Genomic DNA, 24,644 nt, shown 5'->3' with positions numbered 1-24,644 from the left:
TATGTCCTATAGTCTAAATGACAGGGGTGATTAATGAAAGTGCATTATTGTGTAGATAATTGATAGAATGAAAATGTGAAACATACAAGAAAACCTCTAGAAAATCCACGGACAAGCTATTGTTCACTACAAACTCGCATCATTTCTTGTGCCAGAAGTGAGCACTCTGTTACTGAGTCGTCGTGTCCAATTTCGTCAATTGTAGCTAATCACATGCCAAAACTCAACTCCACTTATCAAGTGTTTTTATCTATGCATGCATATGTCACATTTACTGATTTTATGTACTTGCTTATTTTTCTTCTATTATATATTTCAAGTTCACTAATTTTTATATTTCTAATTCATGAATATGCATAGTATTAAAAACCACTTTAAAATAAAGTGCATGTTGTTAGAAACAGTATTATGTTTGGCATTTTTGTATTCTGATCTGTCTGGAAGCGACAAAAATATCCACATAAACAATAAAATATTTTGGATGTTGTCAAATATACCCAAAGTTCAAACTAATTATTGCAATATTTATAGTTTATTTGTAATCGATAGCATAATATATATAATAACTACAATGTAACAATATACTTGTCATTGTAAGTAAAGTGTTGTATTCTTTGAAAGATATCAAACGAACAAAAAGGCTTTATTCAAAATTTGCAATATCTAGCATCCAGAGTATTCCGCAAAATCCATTTTAAGTAATATGGAACACTCATGTAAACTCCTGGGTAATTGGGATCCGCACAGCCTCTGCCCCATGAAATGACACCTAAAAGACAAATAAGGTAAAATGAAATTGAAATTTGGGATATTGGAAGTAGAATTTTAAAATTTGTAGGTAGTTAGGACCACATATCCCGCTCACTCCATGGATGTTCTCGTGAGCATAGATATGAAGTAAATTTACCAAAATCTATAGGGTGAAATTTTGTCTCATGTCAAGAGAATCCTCTCTGTGAGTTTCATATACGTAACTGTTCTACATTTATCCACATTTGTGTTGTTGGGTTTGAACTTCTGTACACGATCATGTATTTGTTAATAAACAGTTTTCAGATTCTTTAACTTCTTTTGTTTTGAAAGATTCATAACGATGTATTGTTTGTTATTTACTACTTTCTTGAAGTTTAGTACTTGATGCAAATATAATAAAGAATATAGAGATTCACAACACTTTTTTAAACATATGTAGTAATTTTAACATGATATAAAATAAAGTCTAATACCTTGTAATGCTCGTCTCATTTTTGTTCTCTAGTTCTTTGTTTATGTGAAGAATTATATTTTATTTTAAAAAAAGAAATCGGAGTTTTATGGTTTGATTATACTGATTTCTTCTTGAAAATTAACTTTTAAGTATAATTTTAATAACAAAACAATTTAACTAGTACTAAATTTACATATTCAGTACTTTCATTTTGTTAAAGCAAGGAAAATTAACCAAAACTTGCTGAAGAAATTAGTAAAATCACACCAATAAAATTCCAGTTCATTTCACACAAATAGACAAAAATCCGCATAAAAACGAATCCACTAAAAAGTAAAGATTACGTAAGTACTGACCACCATTAAATACACTAATCTACAACTTTAGATCTTTTCTTTATTTTCATAAAAATCTGATCACACGTTCTATAAACGTCATAATTATCAATCTCTCAGGTTTACGTAGTATATGAATGATTTTGAACTCAATTATCTCATTACTTATAAACTTCTTTTTGTAAGCACAATGTCAAGCAGTCCTCAGTTTTACTTTCTAAAATTTTCATTATGTATATTTTCGTGTAGCTTTACTGGGAATAATTATATGCGCGACAGAATAATAATTTCTCTCTTCCATTTCTTAAAAATTATAATGCCATTTTGTAGTTATTATGGCAATATGTATTTATCAAGTACAAACACAATTATATTAACTGCTTTCCAAAAAACGTTGTGCGAAGAAAACTGTTCCCGAGAAGTAAACTACACCTTGTGGATTATTTTAGGAGAAATGGATTGTTTCATTTCATAGAGTCTTGAATGAAACATTTATTTGTGAAATATAAACATAATGCCTTGACTCGTTTTGAATAATTCATTCGAAAAGAACATACTTCTAGGTACAAACTACTATTTGTTGGTTTTTCATGATTAGATCATTACTTCATGTTATAAAGCTATTTTTGAAATTTGAACAAAATACCTTGGGTCAGTTTTGAGAAGATCGCACAAAAAAGAAACTTACACATAACGTGAACTACTTGGTTGTAGTTGTTTCGAAGAGTAATAAATTGTATTGTAATATTATTAACGAAACTTTTATTTATGAAATAAGAAGAAAACCACCTGAGATCGTTTCTTTAGAAAATCGTCCGAAAAAAACTTACCAATAAAGCAAACTGTCTCTCCTAAATTTTGCTCCCGAAAAATTAATTATACCATATTATAAGGCTCTGGATGAAATATAGCTTAATGAAAGTAAAAGCCTTACAGTCATTCTTTTTAAATTTTATCCTTAGCTAAACTACCAATATTTGAAGACGTGGGAAGAATTCTGATAATACTTACGGAGAATATTATAAAAGATGTAAGTATGATCCAGACACATTTGACGGTATGTTCTATACGCGAATATACATATATTCGTAACAAAGAACAGAGATAAAAGTGAGTTTTTCTCGTTGACGTCACAATGTGTTTACAGGAATATCATGAATTGCTGTTTCATATTCCACGTCATGATAAACAAAACAACAGAGCTAATCTGGCCGTTTGGCTTGACGCTTTGTCAATGTGGATCCGAATCTAATTCTTGTTGACTCAGTATAAGCGATAAATATTTTTTCAATAGATTGTGGTATTGATAGATTCCTGAATGTATAGATAATTCACTTTTACGCTTTTTTTATCTATCTTACATATCTCCAAATTACGTTTAACCCTATGATTCCTTGTGGGAAACTTTGTCAGCACTGACGGTAAAAATCAATGCATCCCTTGCTAGATGTCACATAGTGCCTAATTGTCGTAACATTACCACTACATGTGCGATAGATTCAGGCTTCTAATGTGATAAGTAACAAAACTCTTCTATTCCGACTCAACCAAATGAATTTCGTACAGTTTGCGGCAGTTTGCCTTGTGTTTGGTTCAATAGGAATTTGTGAGCTCTTTTCTTCCCTTAGTGTACGCACCGAATGAGTGGCTGACAGTTGATTGTGCTAGATTTAAGTTCTGTGTCTTGTCACATTAATGTGATAGATCCTTCTGTCCTGTCAGCCTACAAATTCCACGAAACATCTCATGCGACATTTTTGTTGCATCTTCGAATGATGAGTGTTTTTTTCATGGTCCCCATTTGTGTTCATCTCACTACATTTTCAGTTGTGGACTCTTCTATGATTAATTCATTTTCCTGTCAGTTATACTATTTGGTTGTTGGTATACCGTCATATCATCATACTTCTTCCTGCAACGTCGCCGGACTTACATATTATATAGAAGGTTTGAAACTTTGTGTCCTGGCGGAAATACATGAAGTTATTCCAGACTACAGGTAATACAGTAAACAATAAGTGAAACTGATTGTGATCTCAATATGATACGCTGCTGTATGTTATATTGTCCAAAAACACTAGGTACATTAATCATTTTCATACCCTGTATATCCACACTGAGTGGCCACATAAATAGCTTTTCGGCCATGTAATGAATTATATACGAGGGCCATCCGGAAAGTGGTACCCGTTTGTGCAATAAAGACACAGTAGTACATATTAACAAATATACACATTTTTATTGGCAAGAGCACACTTTACAATACTTCTCCACATAATCACCAAGCACATTGAGGCATTTGTCATACCGTGTGACAAGTTTTTGTATTCCAGCGTCATAGTCCTCCGCCGCCAGCGTATTGAGATACGTAGTCACGCCTCGTTTAAGTTCTTTATCCCTGTCAAATCTTTTTCCCGCCAGAAAGTCGTTAAGATTCGTAAAGAGATGAAGATCTGAAGGGGCCAAGTCCGGGCTATACGGTGGATGGCCGAAGGTTTCACACTTGAATTGCTGCAGAAGTTGTTGTGTTTTCGTAGCTGCATGGGACCTGGCATTGTCATGAGAGAGAATGACGCCTGTAGACAACAGACCTCGCCGAATTTTGTATTGCCCGCCGTAATTTCTTTAATGCTTCACAATACGCATTAACATTAATTGTGTCTCTACGGGCCATAAAATCAATGAGCAGTACACCTCGTCGATCCCAGAATATGGTTGCCATGAACTTCCTGGTGGACGGAATTATCTTGATTTTTTTTTTTTTTTTTGTTTAGTTGGTGAATGAGCGTGATGCCACTCCAAGGACTGTCGTTTACTCTCAGGTGATGCATAGCAGACCCATGTTTCGTCCCCTGTAATGATGCGATTCAGGAAAGAGTCTCCTTCGTCGGAATAACGTCCCAGAAACGTCAGTGCGGCAGCCACACGCTCGGTTTTGTGCTCATCTGAGAGCATGCGAGGGACCCACCTTGCACAGATTTTTAAATAATGCAGATGGTCTTTGACAATTTCATGAACAATTGTTCGAGACACATTAGGAAAATCTTCACAGAGTTCATCAATTGTGACGCGCCGATCGTTCTTCACGCATTCGTCTACTGACCTCAGCAGTTCGTCTGTAATGACAGATGGTCTCCCGGAACGCTCCTCGTTGTGTGTACTCCCCCTCCCCAGGTTGAAGTTGCAACACCAGCGCCGAACAGACGACTCGTCCATCACATTGTCTACAAACACCTCCTTTAATTGGCGATGAATTTCACAAGGTCGAACGTTTCGTGCATTAAGAAATTTAATCACGGCCCTCACTTCACAACTGGCGGAGTTCTCAATTTGTTTAATCATTATAAACGAGCACAGACACAACACAGGCACTGCTTGCGTCACGCAACCTCGCATAGAGCAGGCAGATAAGCCACTGACGCGGTCTGACCTTGCCCAGTGGTTCCCCGAGTCGTCAGCGCTTCATGAAGCGCAAACGGGTACCACTTTCCGGATGGTCCTCGTACATGCAGAAGAGTATCCTACTCTCTCTGAAGATCTTCGCTTAGCTCCACAGTGATCGTTGCTAAAGCCTGTCTGGATGCCAAACGCTGTTCCATCATGTCTTACACGTGCTTGATAGGGACTGAGTTCGAAGATTTAGCAGGTAAAAAACTATATCGAGCAGAGCACCCTGAGTTCCCCTGACAGCGGTAATATACAGACGTACACGATCTTGCAGTAAGAAGGGTCTAAAATGTGTCAAGATAAAGTCGGAAGATAGAAATGTCAACAACATGCGCATGTGACACTAGTGAATAAAAATCAGAGGCGTGTGATGTGTAGTTCATTGACATCCACACTAAAATCTAAGTATGAATCTTGTAGGGTGATGCGAATGCATGCTGTATCTTCCCAATGTCTACCGACACCCACATAACTGTTACTGTGTCTGAAACTAATGTAATTTCTTCCATCGCTTCCAAGAAATCTACCCCCTTTCCCTTCTCCACTGTAGTTTCTCCTAACACAATCGAATAAGTACTCTGTCGTGACCATATGGTACTGATAATGGTGATAGAGGGGCATAGGAATGTAGACTTAAGTTCGAAAGTTAATTGTTTAATAGTATTAGCTCACACAAAGCTTATGGTAGCTCAGAATGAAATGGCATTCACTATACTCTCAGCTACGGCTGCCATCTGTCTAGGCCCTCTCCAGTGCGTTGCAGATACAATAAAAGTCACGTCTGCTGTAAAATCTCCACCTTCCAATTATACACCGCTGATGTATCACCGACACACTGACACGGGGCACATGACCTGTAAATCTGCAGAACGACTATCCTCTTTCTATAACCTCATTCTAGTCTACTCTCGAAGTCACTTAATTGCAGAAAGATTCCTATAACTGCTTTATGAAACGAATCCACTCTATGTTATTAGCCGTTGGTAGTTCTCATGTAAGACATAATAAAACTATACAAATTCGCACACGAAGTCTGATTAAAATTTACAATAAAAATTTACAATTCACAATTTCCAGATATAACCTAAATCTTTTTAGTGTATTTACTGAAAATCCGTTAGTTCCAATCATAGTGTTATAGTCCTCCATTTCTACGCATAATTATACGAATGCTTTCTCTTTGAAAGCATATGAAAAAACACCGGTAAAGGACATATCAAAAACAGTGCCTTGGATCATTAAACAAACTTCCATTAAAAGAAAATTCTCTTGAGGATGTATTTAGAAGATACCAGGTAAATTATTTTCTACTATGACATGCCTTAATTAAATCTTAATTATAATTACTTATTGACGTACCTAATTGCTCCATTCGATGACGAAAATACAGCATAGCAGGTCCTCCACTGTCTCCCTAAGAAAAATTAAGTTTATATAATAATATCTTTAGTAATTAACATAGAAGATAAAATATTTTATTTAGTCTGAATATTGTACATTCTAGCTTTGAAACTTACTATAACTTAAATTTTTAAAAATCAAAGCAAACACATATTATTATTGTTATTCAATATTACACTTTCGGCAATAAATGAGCTCCTTGAACGAAGCTAATGGTATGTAACATTTTCTAACTTTTGAAAAAACTGGAAAAAGAGGTTGACCATTTCCATGCAATTCTATGCAATGATACATACCAATACACTTTTCCTGCAGATATATTTCCTAAATTAATCACCGGAAATTTCAATTGCCAATATGTTTGCACGTCCGCACATATCTTAGGAAAGTATTTGAAAGAAAACAGGATACCAAAACTTCAGAGGATTGTGAAAAAAGAAAAAAAAAAAAACGTAAGTGAATCGCGAAAATAAATATAACAGATTAAGAAAACAGACAAAGAACTTTCGTGCGATTTAATTATGATGAAAAATAATATTCCTGATGAACGCAATGCATGATATATTGTCAAAGCTGTAAGACAAGTTAGTAGTAATAACTAATAAATGTTAGTTAGGATTTATCTTTTATTTTATTAATAAGAGATCTTATCAAAATTTCCATGTTGCCCACAACCTGTGATGGGTGAGGAGGAGTGAATCGGCATAATGTGCATATAAATCGGCATGATAAATGAGGAGGAGTGAAAAATAAAATATCGAAAATGACCGACAATTGTGTCTAATCCGTTGTTTCCGAAGCAGAGAAAACAACTTTTTTCGCACTAAGATATATGTTTTCAATTGCCAGCAAAAGATTGAAAATTTTCTGCTGATGGGAAGTTACTTATATTTATGTTGTATATATAAAGATAAACTTTATTAAGTAACATTGTGTATATTATTGTCTTCTACTAACGATGACGTGTATACTCTTAACAGCGTCATACATATTCTTGACAGTGAAACACACACACACCTTTAAAAGCAACATGCATACTTCCAACAGTGACACACATACTTTAACAGTGACACTGTACAGTTCTAAGAGGGACACAAAAACTCTTAACAGTGACATACATACTCCTAACAGTGAAACATATACAATTGACAATTACGCATATGCTTTTATAATAATATTGACATAAACATTTATAATATTACTTGGTATAAATCTAGAAACAAGTATTAACTTACCGTACAAGCGTCTACGTAAGGATCACTAGCACAATATTGGTCTTCGTCTATTTCGGAAGGCAAGTACTTAGAAACTTGCAGGCAAGTATTTCTGTTCATTGTCCTAACTATGCCTTTTAGAAGATCGCTACTGAACTTCCCATCGTCCGCGATTCCCCAGCCAGCAACTATAGTAAGTTGACCACCGAGAATTCGATCTAAAAGTACAGACTCATAAAGAAATTTAAACTCCGGTTAATAAGAAATAAACTGTCTTAACAGAGACATCTGTATTAAATAGTTATTGCAAAGTAACCATATTTAAAATTTAAGTAACGAATAAGAACAATCAAAACTATTGTTTCTAAATTTAGACTTTTATTACCACGTTAACTTCCGGTCTAAATTTATCCGTTGGCTCCCAGGTGCCATTGATCTAATAGTATGTAACTCTCACTGATATTGTTAATCTGTTGCTATAATTTCCTTGCGTTGGACCCATAGGACCCACGCGGCGTGACGATGGCTTTTTTTGTATCGCTGAGCAGTGTTGGTCCTTTTCTTGGTCTCATTGTACACATGAGTTGCTTGTTGCTTTTCTCATTTTGTAATTTTTATGTTTGTTTGTTTTTTTCTGTACCGTGGCTTGAAGTATTTGTAGCAAAAATAAATATTATTAGAGCAGGTTAAAAATTATTTCAGAACCCTTTTGAACTAACAGTGATTTCGGGTAAGATAAAAAACATAATATTTTTCCCTCAAAAGATGTTTCGTTCTTTTGCATTTTGAAAATACTTTCCGCCACTTTCAGTTTGAATAAACGGTTACTGAGAAGACGGAGCTTATTCTTGGGGCACAAATTCGATTGCAAAAACACTTTTTGATATATCTTACAGCTTTTGCTATGATACTTGTGAACAGGTAGACAGACGGACACTGTTGTCCTACACTTACGCATAGCATGGTTTCGTTATATAAAACAATACGAACTTTGTCAGCTAAAAGTTCCGTCTTTCCTTCCCAGAAGTCCTTATTTTACTGGAGGAAGTTATTTACTTGTGCATCGTATATGTATCAAATATACTACTCTGTCTTCGTAATGATACAACATGTGTTTCTGTATGCATATACTACTTGTAACAACTCTCACGAAACTAAAATATGAATTAGATTTCCAAGTTGGTGGTAAGTCAACAATGGGGTTCAACTTTCCTTGGTATAGCATTTCTTTGCAATAGCTAACGTAAACTGAATCATTTTATACTGGAGATATAAGTGAACATCTTCTGTGATCTGTGATTTGACTCTATGAGATACATACATACCTGGAGGTGGTAAACATATAGTGGTGAATATATTCTCAATATCAACTGGAGGATGGAAACGTAATAATCCAACGTCATGCCTATCATGTGTTTTCTGAGGAACGAAATACGGAAACAGTTTCCTTTCAACTACCTGTCGAATCGTAACATCGGATCCTAGATGCAGTTCGTTGGTGGCTCCGATTACTATATCCAAATAGTCATCGTCATAGCTGTAAGAAGTTTTAAGTATAATTACCAACTTACAAACTTCGACACATGTTGGTCCATACTGCTGTGCAAAACGAGATTGAACTATAATTGTAAGAATTTTATACGAATTTTCAAGTAAATATTAAAATCAAATGTGAATAAGTAATGAAAAATAACATGGTAATTAATGTATCATAGGTAGTTTAGATCCCAGAGTGTTCTTGATGACGATATTTATTGATGTCATCATAGAACAATACAAGAACACATAAAATTGGTAGTACAATTTTGATAATTAAAGAGTATAACACTTACGAACATTAAATATTCAACTACCTGACACTCGTAATAAAATCAGCGATATCAAATATCTCTACAAACTCACACATGGCCAGTTCAGATCCGAAACATTACTATCAGAATTGTACTTCTGAATTCCATTTAGACAAACACGTAACAGACATCTTCATATAGTACGACCTAGACTGTCAATAGCTGAACGTCTCCTGTTCTACAGGTTTTCTACGTTATACAATGAAATATTACGTACAGCCGTAGACTCATTTAATTATAAAACTGCATATAACTAAGAACTACCACGTCATTTTAATGGATATATTCTAGTCAGCTATTGTCAACTTTTCTTGTTATTACTTAGATGTTATTTATTGTTATTATTATCATTATTTTGTTAGCATCTCTAAGATTTGTTAGGTATTGCGGTTTAAATTGGCGTTAAACTGTATCTGGAATTATGTTAATAAATAAATAACAGAATGTGGCGACTTAAAATTCAACCTCAAATAAATTACAGTGCTGAGTTTGACAGTGGGACAGTAGCAATGCAAGACTACAAAATTCTAAATTACTTTACTCACTCAACATTAAGGAAAAGATTCATTGAGGTGAAGAAAATAATAATATAATTTTAAATAATAATAAAGTAATTTGATAATTGCAAATAATTATAGCTGTCTCAATATGGGAACTTCCTTGATCATAGTCAATCATGAATCAGAGTTTTAAAGTAAAATTACACTTTATTTTTCATATGTATTTTCAGCACAAAGTTACTTTGTCATTTGTGGTTGCAGATTAGAACTTAGCATTACGGTTTCTACATTTCCATACTTATCTTCAGAAGTGAGTTAAAAAATGAGCATGTCCAACTATCTGAACCCGCTCTCCGTGTCTAGCGGTCTATCCTATTCTTTCTTACTCGTAGTATTGTTCAAGACCATAACTGAACTGGTCATGGAGCTATCTTGCTTTCTTCTTTGCTTAATTATTATTATTTATAGGTCACACATTGCCTCCAGGTCACACACTAAATTCTTACCTCCACTTCCTGAAGTTAGCTTCTAGAAATAATATCTTAAAGTTCCCCTCAATTTAGGTTTTTCATGTACAGAACATTTTTCTCTACCTTTATAAGTATTTGTAATATTTTAAGTTTAAATAAATACATATTTCCTAATTTGCGGACTCACTACACTTTCTCCTCTCTGAGTAAAATTAAATCCCCTCAAGTGTGGAAACTTTTAGAACAGTCGCTTATGAAAAGTGAGTTCTTTAACGTTTTATGAACATTGGTTTGAAAATTGAAACAAAAATAGAAAAATGTTGTTTCTTTATTATATCCACTGTAACAATACTACTACTACGTTCCACAACGGAATTCTGGAAACAAGATACACGGGGATATATATATACACAACATCTATACTCAGTTTTACTAGATTCTAATTCAGAGCGTACACCATCCACACTACAACTATTTATTGCGGATGGTATATATATATATATATATATATATATATATATATATATATATATATATATATATATATATATATATATATATATATATATACATCACTCATATTAAGTTATGTTCTGATTTTTTTTAACTCTCATAGAATCATTTTTATATTTACAAATTGTGGATAAGTTTGCCACTGAATACTCTGACTCAGTAGAGAAAGTGACGAAAACACATTGGACGAATAAAGTACTTGCTGAATGCTATTTTCTGGTCTTCAGATTTTTTGATTTGATTTGAGTTGTGTTTTGTGCCTCTTTAAGCAGCGAGGCTATATGAGACATAGACTTACAGCTTAAAGTGGGATCTGAACCATATGGGCTTCCGCTGGGAGTCGAACCCTGACCTCTCAAGCCAAAGTGTTTGAAATTGATCGGGTTGTTTTAGTTGAAAGCTCTTGCTTTCCAATAGAAAGGTGAATTTCTTAGTTGACGACAACCTATTTTTTATTCCAAAGCCTTCGTTGGTAGATAAAAGCTGATGATTTCTCCAGTCCTAGTCAGAGATTCATTTTTGAGAAAATACACAAAAATTAACAAAGTTCCGAAGATATATATCAATTAAAATGAATGAAGGTCGTTGGACACCAGAATACATACGTAATTCAATAGATCATAAGCAAGAAAGAGACATATGAAGATCACACTGCACGTCATCAACTTCGAGAGAAAGCTAAATTTAACATGTGAAGGAATTATTAGTGAATATATGTAAGCACAAACCTTTGCGTTTTCAAAGTATCTGCGTGACTTCTGATAATAAACATCTTCGTGCCAAGCTAAGTCATCATAATGAGCAGTCACACTAATAGACGTTGCTACCTGCGTTATTACTTGCCTTTCTTATGCTAATAGATATTGCTATCTTGCGCTATAAGATGTTAAACTGTTCACGCAATTTGCTAATTCGAAACAATTGTGACGATTTAATTGCAGTTTGAAAACTGTATTGTTTCAATTAAATTCTTTAAAAACTGATAGTGATGATTAACACCAACACAATATTGTGTATCGTGCAACAAAATCTTTGTATAATTGCAAAAGCGTGATATGAATTTTAGGTTAGATGGTGAGGAAAGTAAAATAAATGAACTAAAAACAACGATTAGATCTTGTATTTAAATATAATTTTAACCTATACACTGCAATGGTCTGAACAAGTAATGATGTAGTAATATTGGAAAATATTTTACTAATCTATTAATAATTTGTCCTATTATTGTTCAATTATTTTCGTAGTAAAAAACCGCAATTCATAGGCCATAAAGGATGATGTTTCCAAAGGATAAATAATATAAATATCATAACTCCCACCAGAAGGTTCAGGAAGTTCGTGTTATGAAGTGTCAATTAAACAATTAGATGTGAAGCGGTAACAAAGCATTTGATCAATTTGAAACAAAATATATTGTAGTAATAATTTACCCTATTTGTTAAGATAATGAACGTTATATTCTGTTTTTAAATTGACAGCAAAACAGAATGTATTGGATAAGAAATTGTAAAATTTCAATTTCGGTACGATTAAATACATTCTTGCTGCACTGTGTTGCGTTATCCGTTAGGAGTATTGAACAATTCTGATTCAAAGGAAGGAAATACACTACTGTATAGTACTGGAGCTAATTTAATAGAAATGAAATGAAATGAAATCTTTGAGTTTTACATCCCACGGTTATGCCGGCTAGGCTAAAGGAGACGGTGATGATAAGAAATTAATGAAATGGTGGAATGAAGAAAGTGGGTGGAAACACAAGAATCACGAGGAAACCTACGCACACAGCGTTTGTCCACCACAAAGTTCACTTGGCGCGAGCTGGGATCGATCCAGGGACCCTAAGCATCAGAGGTGAACGCTGTACCACTGAGCAACCGCGGGACCGTTAATTTAATAAGTCCTTATGCAGAGTTGTTTTGAAGTAAGATTAGCGTCTTACTAAAGACCTTGATTACTGCAGGAATCATATGTTAATCGAACTCTTTAGTATGGTACTAATCACGCGTCAGAGCGACTCTGCATAAGGCTCATAGAGTTTAATTATATAGGCAGTACTAAGGTTATATGAGAGAAAGTGTATTGCTGAAAATAAAATATGGGTAACTATTAGGGTTTTATCCCAGGTATGATATATCCACTGATGATTGAACCTAGAATACACGCACGGAAAGCATTAGCGCTAGCAAATTAGCTATTAGATACATACCATAATTCTAAATCAGGAATGGAGGCAAAAAAATAAGAAGCGGAAACGACAGACTATACGATAATAATACTTTTACATTTAATTTCACATTACTTATTTCAAGACTTTCGAGACGAGACCGAGACTTGGTCTTTGATACCGAAACCGAGATCGAGACAAGCATCTGTTGACCTAGACAGCGATTTTTGACTCGAGACGAGATCGCGACCGAGAACACTATTTATCAACCTACTGTACAACATACTGTTTATCAACTTACTGTACAAAATCTCCTCTCGTCTCGATACCATCTCTATTTACATTGTAAAATTTGATATAATTTCGTTTGAAAATGTGATTCTATAGATTACATTTGTGTGTCAGATATCTATTGAAAGAGTTTTGGAAGTCGTGGAATAAAATGGACAATATGGAATGCAATTTTGAATCTAAGAGCTATAATTATTGGGCATATTATGAGACACAGAGAAATTGCACTATTAATTTTGAGGAAATTGCATAACAGTGAGATTGAACTATTCTATCCAATCTACAATCACAACATGGAGAAAATCTGTAGCTCAGGAGAGTGGAATATGTAAATCATAGTTAAGTCATTCAAAAGCATAGTTATGAACAAACGATGTTTTTATAATTAAACCAAAATCCTTAACTTATTTAGTTAAAGAAAGTTCTTTTGTTTCACATTAGTCTTGCTTTGAAGCTTAGTATTTATATGAACATTGAGTATAATTTTTACAGAGGAGTCGTAAGCACTGTATACATAGCATTTTAGTTGCACTTTTTTTTATCCTTGTCATTACCTTTATAAACTTCTTGTATTATGTAAATTAAAATCTAAATAGTTAAATCTAAAATCTAATTAACATTCGTAACTTTAACCCTTTCGGACCCAGGTGGCCAAAGTACTACACACGGATGTCACTTTTTAAATCCGCCCCTGTGTGGACACTAATTAATATATCGGGATATTTTTTGGCCAAATATGGTTGGGCCATAGTTTATCATATTAGTTTTTTTCTCTTTTGGCTGTAGAATTTCCTTCTCAAATTTCAGCCCAAAGTAAAAAAATTCGAGAATGTTCTAATTCTTCCTGTAGCCTCCTTCATTGTGGAGAGATCTCTGTAAGACTTGTCAGGTAGATACCTCGGATGCATACCTAATTGTTGACATCAATTGGATTGGCCCGGCGCACTGTTGCTCACTAGGGAAATTAAAAGTTCCCTAAATGTGGGCAAAAAATAAACATTTTCGAAACTTTTGTTTATAAATCCGTATTTATACGTTCGAGCGCAAGTTAACTTACGCCAGTCGAATATTGATACATACTGAACAAAAGCAGGTACAGATCCTTACAATGGGGTAATTAGGGGGCGCACAAAAATTCATATTTAGGTTCTAACCCTTGATTTTCCTAATTTTTCTTACGTTTCTGTTTACAGTAATTTATTTGTTTTGTAATTACTTAGAAGCTTTGTTTCTTAAATATCGCCATGATACTTGTACGATACATTAGTGGAGTACAAATGTTTATTGTAAGATAGTTTGAATCTGTCTGGTGGCAGTGCTTCCAGCCGAAAAAAAAATTCCCTATTTTAGGTGAAAAAATCGAAAAAGTCCCTTTTCCCCTCTATTATCTCCTGTTGCTGACTACATTGGAACAAACGTACCACCGTCTGAAAGCCTTCTTTCTGGTCTAAGAACGCACCATAAACCTTTCAATAGGATAATTAAGGAAGCTGTAGCCCCGGCATATTTGTTGTTTTTTGCTTCTGAGGCGTAAAAAGTGTCAAAATTTCATGTTTATGATGACAGAGAATTTTTCTTTCTCTCTTCATTTGGCAGCCAGTGACTTCCCATTTTAACTGTACCTTGTCAACACACAAAATAATATTTTTGGTGACTTGGACCATGTGGCAAGAGTGGTGCCAGCCACAAAAAATCTTGAATAATCTTGGAAATAATTATACATTTTCACCTCTACATTTTCCTCAATAATTTTCCTCCCATTGGGAACACTGCAATGTAACTTGCATCGCTAAACTGCCACATCCCTCTTCTAAAAAGCAACGTATTAATTATAACAATCGGTAAATAGTTGTTGAGCAATAAGTCAGTAACTGAAAATGTAGGAACACGCCAAAAATGACCTGGATCCAAAAGAGTTAGTGATAGAAAAGTTGGAAAAGCAATACCTCGCTGATACAAATTTGTACATACTGTTTAAACAGTATACAAATGGATTTGCCAAACAATAGAACAACACATATTTTCATTTCGGATATTATTTATATGGATTGTTTAATTTTATTTTCTCCTTCAAAACTCTTCCCAAATAGATTATAATGCATAGCATTAAGACCACAAATGCGTAATTCATTTGCTATAATAGATATCGATAGATTTAGAACGGAATTATGTCTAACAATGATCGTTTGTAATAAGTTGGGAGTAACGGAGTAAATACCTTAATATGCTATACCAATATGCTATCCAAATATGCTGTCATTTATACTTATAGAGAATAGAACTCATAATTGCCTTTATTTACTCGGTATCTTTTCACTAGCACTCACAGAAAACAAATATAACCTTCTTGTTAACTACTTCATTTTAAGTCAACCAGTTAGTTAAGTGCACATACGCCACGCGTGCAGTTAGATATTAACTTATCCTTACTTTTCAAAACTTTAAAAAAATTGCCGATCCTTCCGGTTCCCAAGCGGTTTCTTAGCGATGATTAAACAGAAATTTACTAGTAACAAATTCATATGTCAATGCTGGAAGTAGGCGCTTGTGCAGTTCTATTTGAGAATTGTGGCTTCCAACAATGTACTGAAACCTGTGTCATTTTTGTAGAATTAAAGCATAATTGGTTTTACCTTTAAATGTCAAACTGTAAGCTCAATTACTGTAAGATTTTTTTCTTTTAGATTCGACAAGAATGTCAAGAAATAAGCCTGAAAATGAGTCATATTAAAGTGATGTCTGAATTTGAAAAGTACATGAAAGCCTTTTGTCTCCTGGATTTGAAATCGAAACTTTTTCCACGCTTTTACTAAGTCGTATATAGTACAATTATTCTCCTACCCTTTACTAAATTAAGTAGTTATAGTTTCGAGAAGACATATTTTACATTTTTGTTTTAGCACCAGATTGGTGAACTTCTGTGTAGCTGAATTAATTACTAATCAATTTTCTTCGTATAACTTCACTACTGTTGACCAACTGTTAACATACTTTTTTCAAAATGTACCTCTCGACCTCTGTTGGAAGAGAAAGTTTAGGTCAACCAGCTTGGCTATATCACCGCACTTGGAAAATCACTGTACTTGAAGAATTTTACGAAACTGATTATATGTTTCTTTATATTATTGGACTATAACTGCATGTCATAAGCAGGTAAGTTTAACACATGAGTTGAACAACCGGTTTGGGTACAATCTCGCCTGGCGACATCTCGCGGCGACAATCTCGCGGACCAAAACCTCACCTGGCCAAAACCTCGCCACCCAAAACCTCGGGGCCCAAAATCTCGCCGGGCCGAAACCTCGCCTGGCCAAAACCTCGCCTCCCAAAACCTCGCGGGACAAAATCTCGCCGGGCCAAAACCCCGCCTGGCCAAAACCTCGCCGCCCAAAACGTCGCGGGCCAAAATCTCGCTCGGCCAAAACCTCGCCTTGCCAAAACCTCGCCCCCCAAAATATCGCCATACCCAAAATCTCGCCTGACCAAAATGTAAATGTTCCAACAGATGATAAGGATGACGGTATAAAAGACGCTGTTTCAGAAAAAGTATCACGGGTATTTGACCAAGTCCCGCGATACCATATGAAAATTCTATTTCTGTATTAGAGGATTTCAATGTGAAGATAGGGCGACAGGATGTTTCTAAACTGGTTATAGGGAAAGAAAGTCTGCATAAGGAAAGTAATGACAACTAACGGGGTTAGTTTCGTGAACTTTGGAGCATCCAAAAACTTAAAATTTCAACAAAAATCTAATAATATTTATGAAAGTATGAAATAATATATGAGTTTTTACGACGTCCCTTGATTATGTCCTGTAGGTTAAAGGAGACGTAGATGACCAGGATGAAGGAAATGATCGAATAAAGAAAGTGGGAGGAAACGGGAATAACCCGAGAAAGCCCACGCACACGATGTTTTTTTATCATATTATTATTATTATTATTATTATTATTATTATTATTATTATTATTAGTAGTAGTAGTAGTAGTAGTAGTAGTAGTAATGATGTGGAATTGCATATTAAGAAACTCATTGGGTAAATTTTAAAGAAAAGTTTCATTCGCGGCGAGGTTTTGGGTGGCGAGGTTTTGGCAACGCGAGGTTTTGGCCCGGCGAGATTTTGGGCGGCGAGGTTTTGGCCCGGCGAAATTTTGGGCGGCGATGTTTCGGCCGCGAGATTTTGTCCGTATCCCGAACAACCATATGTACGCAAATAACATGTCTAACCTGCTTCTTTATTTCTTGTCGATTTTTTATAACAAGAATTACCAAAAGAATAAAAGTAAGACAAGAAACAAATTGGTTTATCAAACAAAAAACAGCTCGATGAAACCACTAAACCAGGGATGCAAATAAGCAACAAAATTTTAATAGCCCAAGAAAAATGCTACTAGCCCAAATCCCACGATATTCAGCATTTACTTACCTTCTGTATGATATTAAATACTTGCCCTCATCGATGAACCACTCGACCCGGGCGAGTGCGCGAGTGGTTATTTGCATCCCTGATTTAAACCAATCAGATGTGAATCATTTGATCGTGTATAAGAAACTGATGTTTCAAGAGGAAAAATAGGTTTCGAAGAAAAAGATGTCGTAAGTCAATCAACTAGTTAGTGATTCTCTTATGTTTATGTGTTAATTGGCAGCACCTATTCCCAATTCTTTACTTCCTCCTATGTGTTAATTGGCACTTCCTTCTTTACTTTCATACACTTCTTTTCCAGCCACACAATTTCTGTATTTTGAAGAACTCATCCATACTTCACCACCTTCCCTGCACTTCTTATAGCAAATTCGTCCAACTGAATGATTGATTTGTATTATCTGATGCAATAATCTAGTATTTCTACGTTTTTGTGGGCGATGGATCGAATTAACTGTTGCTAAATTTCTCTCCGTATAGAATATTCATAATTCTTATTACTAATGAGAGGGCTTGGATTTCTATGACCTAAAATCAATAAAAAAAAAAATGCATGAATTAAAGGTTTAAAAGTGAGTAAATATAATCTTAAACTGTGCATGAGGACTTAAATAATGGGATCTTCAAACTATAATTAGTGACGACAGGTTCTCTTTTAAAAAAAGAACAAATGTGAAAAATAATTCAATGGCCTCTAATGAAGCTAACAACTTGACACCTCACCCAGATCTTCGGTACACAGTATCATTTTCGCCTAATCAGATACTGGTCCTCTAGCGACAGTGTTTCCACTCAAGAACAATGCAAAATTGTTTTAAAAAGAGAATCTTGTAGGGAAATTTCAAAAATTTCCCTTTTGTATATAGTACTGGGACAACCTGTATACCATCTGCAAACCTGTTTCATTAGTTTCCAAGGTATAATATGTAACATAACCGCAACTACAGGGTATGCTAGAAATTTTTGAATGAAAATAGGCAAGTGCAAGAGGAAAAGAATAAACCCCACCCCTATCCCCGGAACGAGGGAGAATAGGCCTTATGTTCACATAAGCATTTTTGCTTACAATGACCACCTCCCAAAATCTTTGACTTTCCTCACCGGACACCTTGTATACATATACATTTTCTCTCTCTCTCTCTCTCTCTCTCTCTCTACATTACCTCCTGGAAAATTATTAGAAGAAGTTTTCCTTTTATAACAGACTGTTCAGGATTTACTGAATATATATAAGAAATATGTTTTCTTTTATTTTGTAAATTAAAATGAAATTACTTGTGGCATATAGCTATGCAATAATAATAAAAAATATATACGTAACAATAAAACTTTATATATATACAGGGAGGGCCATTTTAATCAACCCACGGAAATATGTGAAAAATGATAAAACATAGAAGAAATGTTTGAAGTACACGTTATATAATGCTAAAGGGGAAAACCAATTCCGCCAAAAGTACTCCTCTCCACCCCCCGTAAATGGGGGTAACTTTGAAATGTCAAATGGGAATATGGGTCGAGTAATACCTCGTTCGAAAGGTCTTGGAAAACTAAGTAAAGCTGTACCAAAAGATGTTTCATATGGAGCACCAGTTTCAAAATGGCAGCCATGATATGGTTCGGAAACTCCAGTACCCGTAGTATGAAAACCATGGAAAGTAAATGAATGGAACAAAATTGAAATACGTAAATATCATAGGGCATATCGAATGATGTGATCCCTGTGATCCCAGCGGCTTCCCTGAAGGGGTCTTGTGGGCTAACTTCAAAATTTCAATGTCCGACCGGACAACGGTTACATTTTGATTAACTATTGGCACTCATGTCATATTGTGAGCTTGAGGGACGAAACAGTGTGTACGTATATCCCCGAAATGCTTTCCAAATAACCAACAAGCATTGCATAAAAGTTTCTGTGGCGACGGAGATTACCAAATTCACACGTTTGTAAGTTCCAGCAACAGCATTATTCGACAACTTCTTTCGTATAACGTTCCTTCTGTTTTCGCATCAAATCATACTCAGCCATACAGATATGCGTTACCATTCACATAAAATTTTACCTTTTTTCAGTCAGTACAGCGCCATCCTTACAAACAAATGTTTCAACCACACCATACCTATTTGTAGCGTAACCTTAATTTGAGAATTAAAGTAGAGTTCTCATTTGAACGTTCACAGTTACTTTCCACTCCATTCACATACAGAGCGCAGGAAGAGATTATTTTGCAGGACTTGAATTTCTCTTTATACATTATGGCAATTTTACTCTAACATTTTTATTTCTTTTGTATCATTCTCTAGCCTTGTAACGCCTCCGTGCTTTTCCTATTTAATTTTCGTTATTTTCATTTATCTCTAACCGTATTCGTACTATGGGCACTAGACGTTTTCTTAGACATACTTACCACGTCTTGGCGATCATTTTGAAAACGGTGTCTCATGTCGAAAATATTCTTACAGAAGCTATTTGATATTCATTTGTCTATGTAAGGTGATGTTACTCGCTTCAAGTTGCTATTTGAAATTTTCAAGTTGGCCCCGGATACCTTTCAGTGGAGTCACCCCGACAACACCTCTCGATGTGCCTTACATCAGTTACCTACTCCAGTTTTTCTTCTGTTGATTTATCTCCAATCGCTTTCATACTACGGGTACTAAACCTTTTCTCTGACATGGATACTATGTTTCGGCGACCTTTTGAGAACACTAACATTTCATCTCAATCGTTCTCTCCTGCAAGATGTTTGATTTTGCAAGATTTATCGAACGAGGTACCACTCGACTCATGTTACTACTTGAAATCTTGAAGTTAGCCCCCAAGACCCCTTCAGGGAGGCCACTGGGATCACAGGGACCACACCATTCGATATGCCCTATGATATTTACATATTTCAATTTTGTTCCATTCATTTACCTTCCGGGGCCGCGGTGGCTCAGTGGTAGAGCGTTCACCTCTGGTGCTCGGGGTCTCGGGTTCAAACCCTGCTCCCGCCAAGTGAACTTTGTGGTGGACAAACAGCGTGTGCGTGGGTTTTCTCGGGGTTCTCCCGTTTCCTCCCACTTTCTTCATTCCACCATTTCATTCATTACTCATTATCACCGTCTCCTTTAGCCTAACCGGCATAAGCGTGGGACGTAAAACTCAAAATTTCATTTCATTTCATTTCATTTACCTTCCATGGTTTTCATACTACGGGTACTGGAGTTTCCGAACCATATCAGGGCGGCCATTTTGAAACTGGTGCTCCATATGAAACATCTTTTGATACAGCTTCACTTAGTTTTCCAAGACCTTTCGAACGAGGTATTACTCGACCCATATTCCCATTTGACATTTCAAAGTTACCCCCAGTTATCCCCATTTACGAGGGGTGGGGAGGGGTACGTTTGGCGGAATGGTTTTCCCCCTTAGCAATATATAACGTGTACTTCAAACATTTCTTCTATATTTTATCATTTTTAAGATATTTCAGTGGATTGATTAAAATGGCCCACCCTGTATATATATACATATATATATATACTAGCAGCGTTCACCCCGCTTCGCTGCGGTCACCCCGGAACGCAATAAACTTTGTTACTTAGATAATTTTTACTTTTTCGCTTTCAAGTGATATGATAAAAACCATAGAAGATTGCAGTAAATGTTAACATTATATCGCCTGTCATTTATGTTAACCCGCCCCGCTTCGCTGCGGTCACCCCCGAACGCAATAAACTTTGTTACTTAGATAATTTTTACTTTTTCGCTTTCAAGTGATATGATAAAAACCATTATAACGCCTGTCATTTATGTTAACCCGCCGAGTGACACGGTCATGCGGGTTGCATATACATACGTTTATTTTTATACCTATGATGAACTAACAAAGGATTTGTACGTAATGGACACCTGAATGGTCAATTATCTCAAGACACTGGTAATTGAAAATTAAAGTGATATGATAAAAACCATCTAGGGTCCAAATCCTAATAACCCCCCAAAAATAAAAGAAATTGGTTCAGCCGTATTAGCGTGATGAGCGGACAAAGGATTTGTACGTTCTCTTTATTATATATATATATATATATATATATATATATATATATATATATATATATATATATATATATATATATATATATTATTAAAATTGAAAGTGACTATATTTGTGACTCTTAATCTCTTGAACCAACCGACTGATCTCGATCAAATTTTCAACGTAGATGAGTTTCGGGAACTGGGGTGATTTTTATAATTTCACTTTGACAGACGATCCAACGTAGGGAAGGGATGGAAGGGAAGATATACAAAAATCAATAAATATAAAAATAAAAGTGACTATGTTCGTGAATTAATTGCTTTCGAACCACCCGATCGATCTCTATCAAATTTTCAACATATATGAAAGTTCAAACCTGGGAAGTTTTTTTTTTTTTTTTTTTAATAATTTCATTTTGACAGTAGATCATAGGGGAGAGTGAGGCGAGGAGGGGAAATATATGAAAATAAATAAAACTTAATAACTCTTGAACCACCCGACCGATCTTGATCAAACTTTCAACATAATGTTAGATAAAGTTTGGGCCTGGGATGTTTTCTTCATTTCACTTTTACATTGCAACGAAGGGGTGGAGGAGGAGGGAGATTATGTCAAAAAAGTAAAAATAAAAGTGACTTTCTTTGTGACTTCATCACGTTTAAATCACTCGACCGATCTTAACCAAATTTTCGACATAGATGAGATTCAAATATAAGGTGTTATGATGTCACTTTAACTGTAGAACTTAGGAGAGGGGAATGGAGGGGAGAAATCTATAAAAATAATTAAACTTAATAACTCTTGAACCACTTGACCGATCTCGATCTAACTTTCAACATGGATAATGTTCGGGCCTGGGATGTTTTCTTCATTTCACTTTAGGGACGAGGGGAGGGGGCAAATTTATAAAAATAAATAAAAATTAATCATTCTTGAACTATTCAACCGATCTCGATCAAATTTTCACCATAGATGACGTTCGGGCACGGAATAATTTTTATCATTTAATTTTGACGGTGCAATGTAGTGGAGGGGAGGGGGAAGCGGAGATATATGTAAAAAAAATAAAAATTAAAGTAACTATCTATGTGACCTCACTCTTGAATCACCGGACCGATCTCGATCAAATTTTCAACCTAGATGAAGTTCGAACATGAATTTAATTTTTGTCATATCACTTTGACGATTTAACTTAAAGGAGGGGAAAGATATTTACAAATGATCGAAATGACCGACATTAGTGTCGAATCTATAGTTTTTGAGGTCGCTGAGATGAACAAGGACACTTCTGATGCCATTTAAATCCAAATTGGGACCCGCATAACTTGTGGGAGGGGAGGAGTATATATATATATATATATATATATATATATATATATATATATATATATATATATATATATATATATATATATATATATATATACAAAATTACCAATATCACTGTCAAATTAAAACCTTTCGGGGTCGCTGAGATGAACAATGACACTTCCGATGCCGTAGCCCGCAGCATGGGGAGGAGAGGGGATATATAAAAATCATCGAAAATGACCAATATCAAGGAGAGCTTTAGTGAAAGGTGACTGACTAACGAAATATATTACTATTTTATCTTAATTTAACCCAGCGAAGTGGGTAATTGATGCTAGTATATATATAATTGAAAATCACTATGTTTGTGACTCTAAATCTCCTGAACTGCCCGACCGATCTCGATCAAATTTGTAACATGGATGAGGTTCGAGGCTAGACTGGTTTTAGGCTATTCATTTTGATTGTAGAATTGAGAGGCGGGGAAGGGGGAAGTGGTATATAAAAATAAATAAAACTTAATAACTCCTAAACCACTCAACCGATCTTTTCAACATATTTCAGGTTCAGGTCTAGGATCGTTTTTATGATTTAAATTTGACGGAGCAACGTAGGGGAGGAGAAGGACGGAGAGATATATTAAAATCAATTTATATGACTTAAAGTGATTAGTTTTGTAACCTAAATAGTCTTCAACTATCTGACCGATATCAATCAGATTTTCAAGATACATAAGGTTCGGATCTGGAAACATTTTTGTAATTTCACTTTAACGGTAGATCCTATGGGAGTGGAAAGGGAGGGGGATGTAAAAATAAAAACTAATAAAACCTAATAACTTTTGAATCACCGAACCAATCTTGATCAAATTTTCAACATATATGAGCGTCAGTTGTTAGGTGTTTTTTTTTTTTTTTTTTTGAGGGCACGAGAGTACTTTGACGAGCCAACGTAGGGGCGGGGGGAGGTATATGTAAAAATTAAAATAAAAATGACTGACTTTGTGACTTCATTACTCTTGAACCACTCGACCAACTCAATCAAATTTACAACATGCATGAGTTTAGAGGCAGGGATTACTTAGACTATTCACTTTGACGATGCAATCTAGAGGAGGGGGAATGGGGAGAGAAAATTAACAATGATCAAAATGACCGATATTAATGTTGAATCAATAGTTTTCGGGGTCGATGAGAGAAACAGTGACATTCTGATGTTGTTTCAATCCAAGTTCTGCTCTGATAGTTGGGGAGGGGGAGGGTACAACAAAGGGGAGGTGGAGAAACATTTAAAATGATCGAATATGAGTAATATTATTGTCGAATCCATAATTTTAGAAGTAGCTGAGATTAACAGTGAAAATTCTGATGCCGTGTGCCGCAGCACGTTGGAGAGAGAGGGAACCTATGTAATAATAATGATGGAAAATGGACAATATTAGTGTCTAATCCATAGTTTTCGGGATCATTCAAATGAACAGTGATA

At 35.1% G+C, this 24,644-nt stretch overlaps 2 protein-coding genes across 2 annotated transcripts in view; both read right to left on the bottom strand.

Annotated features, from left to right (window-relative positions):
* Positions 1-576: 576 nt before the first annotated feature.
* Positions 577-8,562, bottom strand: LOC145685426 (trypsin iota-like). Its single transcript, XM_081757819.1, has 4 exons — positions 8,559-8,562; positions 7,626-7,822; positions 6,349-6,403; positions 577-769 (listed from the first exon to the last, which is right to left on the bottom strand). Exons 1-4 carry the CDS (start codon positions 8,560-8,562, stop codon positions 648-650), a joined length of 378 nt encoding a protein of 125 aa, XP_081613945.1. The 3' UTR covers positions 577-647.
* Positions 8,563-8,807: 245 nt separating this feature from the next.
* The window catches only part of LOC145685424 (serine protease 33-like), a 30,764-nt gene continuing 14,927 nt past the window's right edge, over positions 8,808-24,644 (bottom strand). Inside the window, exon 4 of the mRNA XM_081757818.1 lies at positions 8,808-9,141. Coding sequence (XP_081613944.1) covers positions 8,808-9,141 — 334 coding nt within the window. The remainder of the gene's footprint in view (positions 9,142-24,644) is intronic.

This window comes from Thermobia domestica, chromosome 5, assembly GCF_964235325.1.
Source record: "Thermobia domestica chromosome 5, izTheDome1.hap1.1, whole genome shotgun sequence".
Classification (NCBI taxonomy): Eukaryota; Metazoa; Arthropoda; class Insecta; order Zygentoma; family Lepismatidae; genus Thermobia; species Thermobia domestica.
Note: the sequence above shows the minus strand (reverse complement) of the source record. Positions and strands in the feature narration are given on the sequence as shown.

Coding starts and splice junctions, on each gene's coding strand:
- LOC145685426 (XM_081757819.1), bottom strand. Junction 6,404..7,625: donor CTTACGTAGACGCTTGTACG/GTAAGTTAATAC, acceptor AATTTTTCTTAG/GGAGACAGTGGAGGACCTGC. Junction 770..6,348: donor TCATCGAATGGAGCAATTAG/GTACGTCAATAA, acceptor TTTGTCTTTTAG/GTGTCATTTCATGGGGCAGA.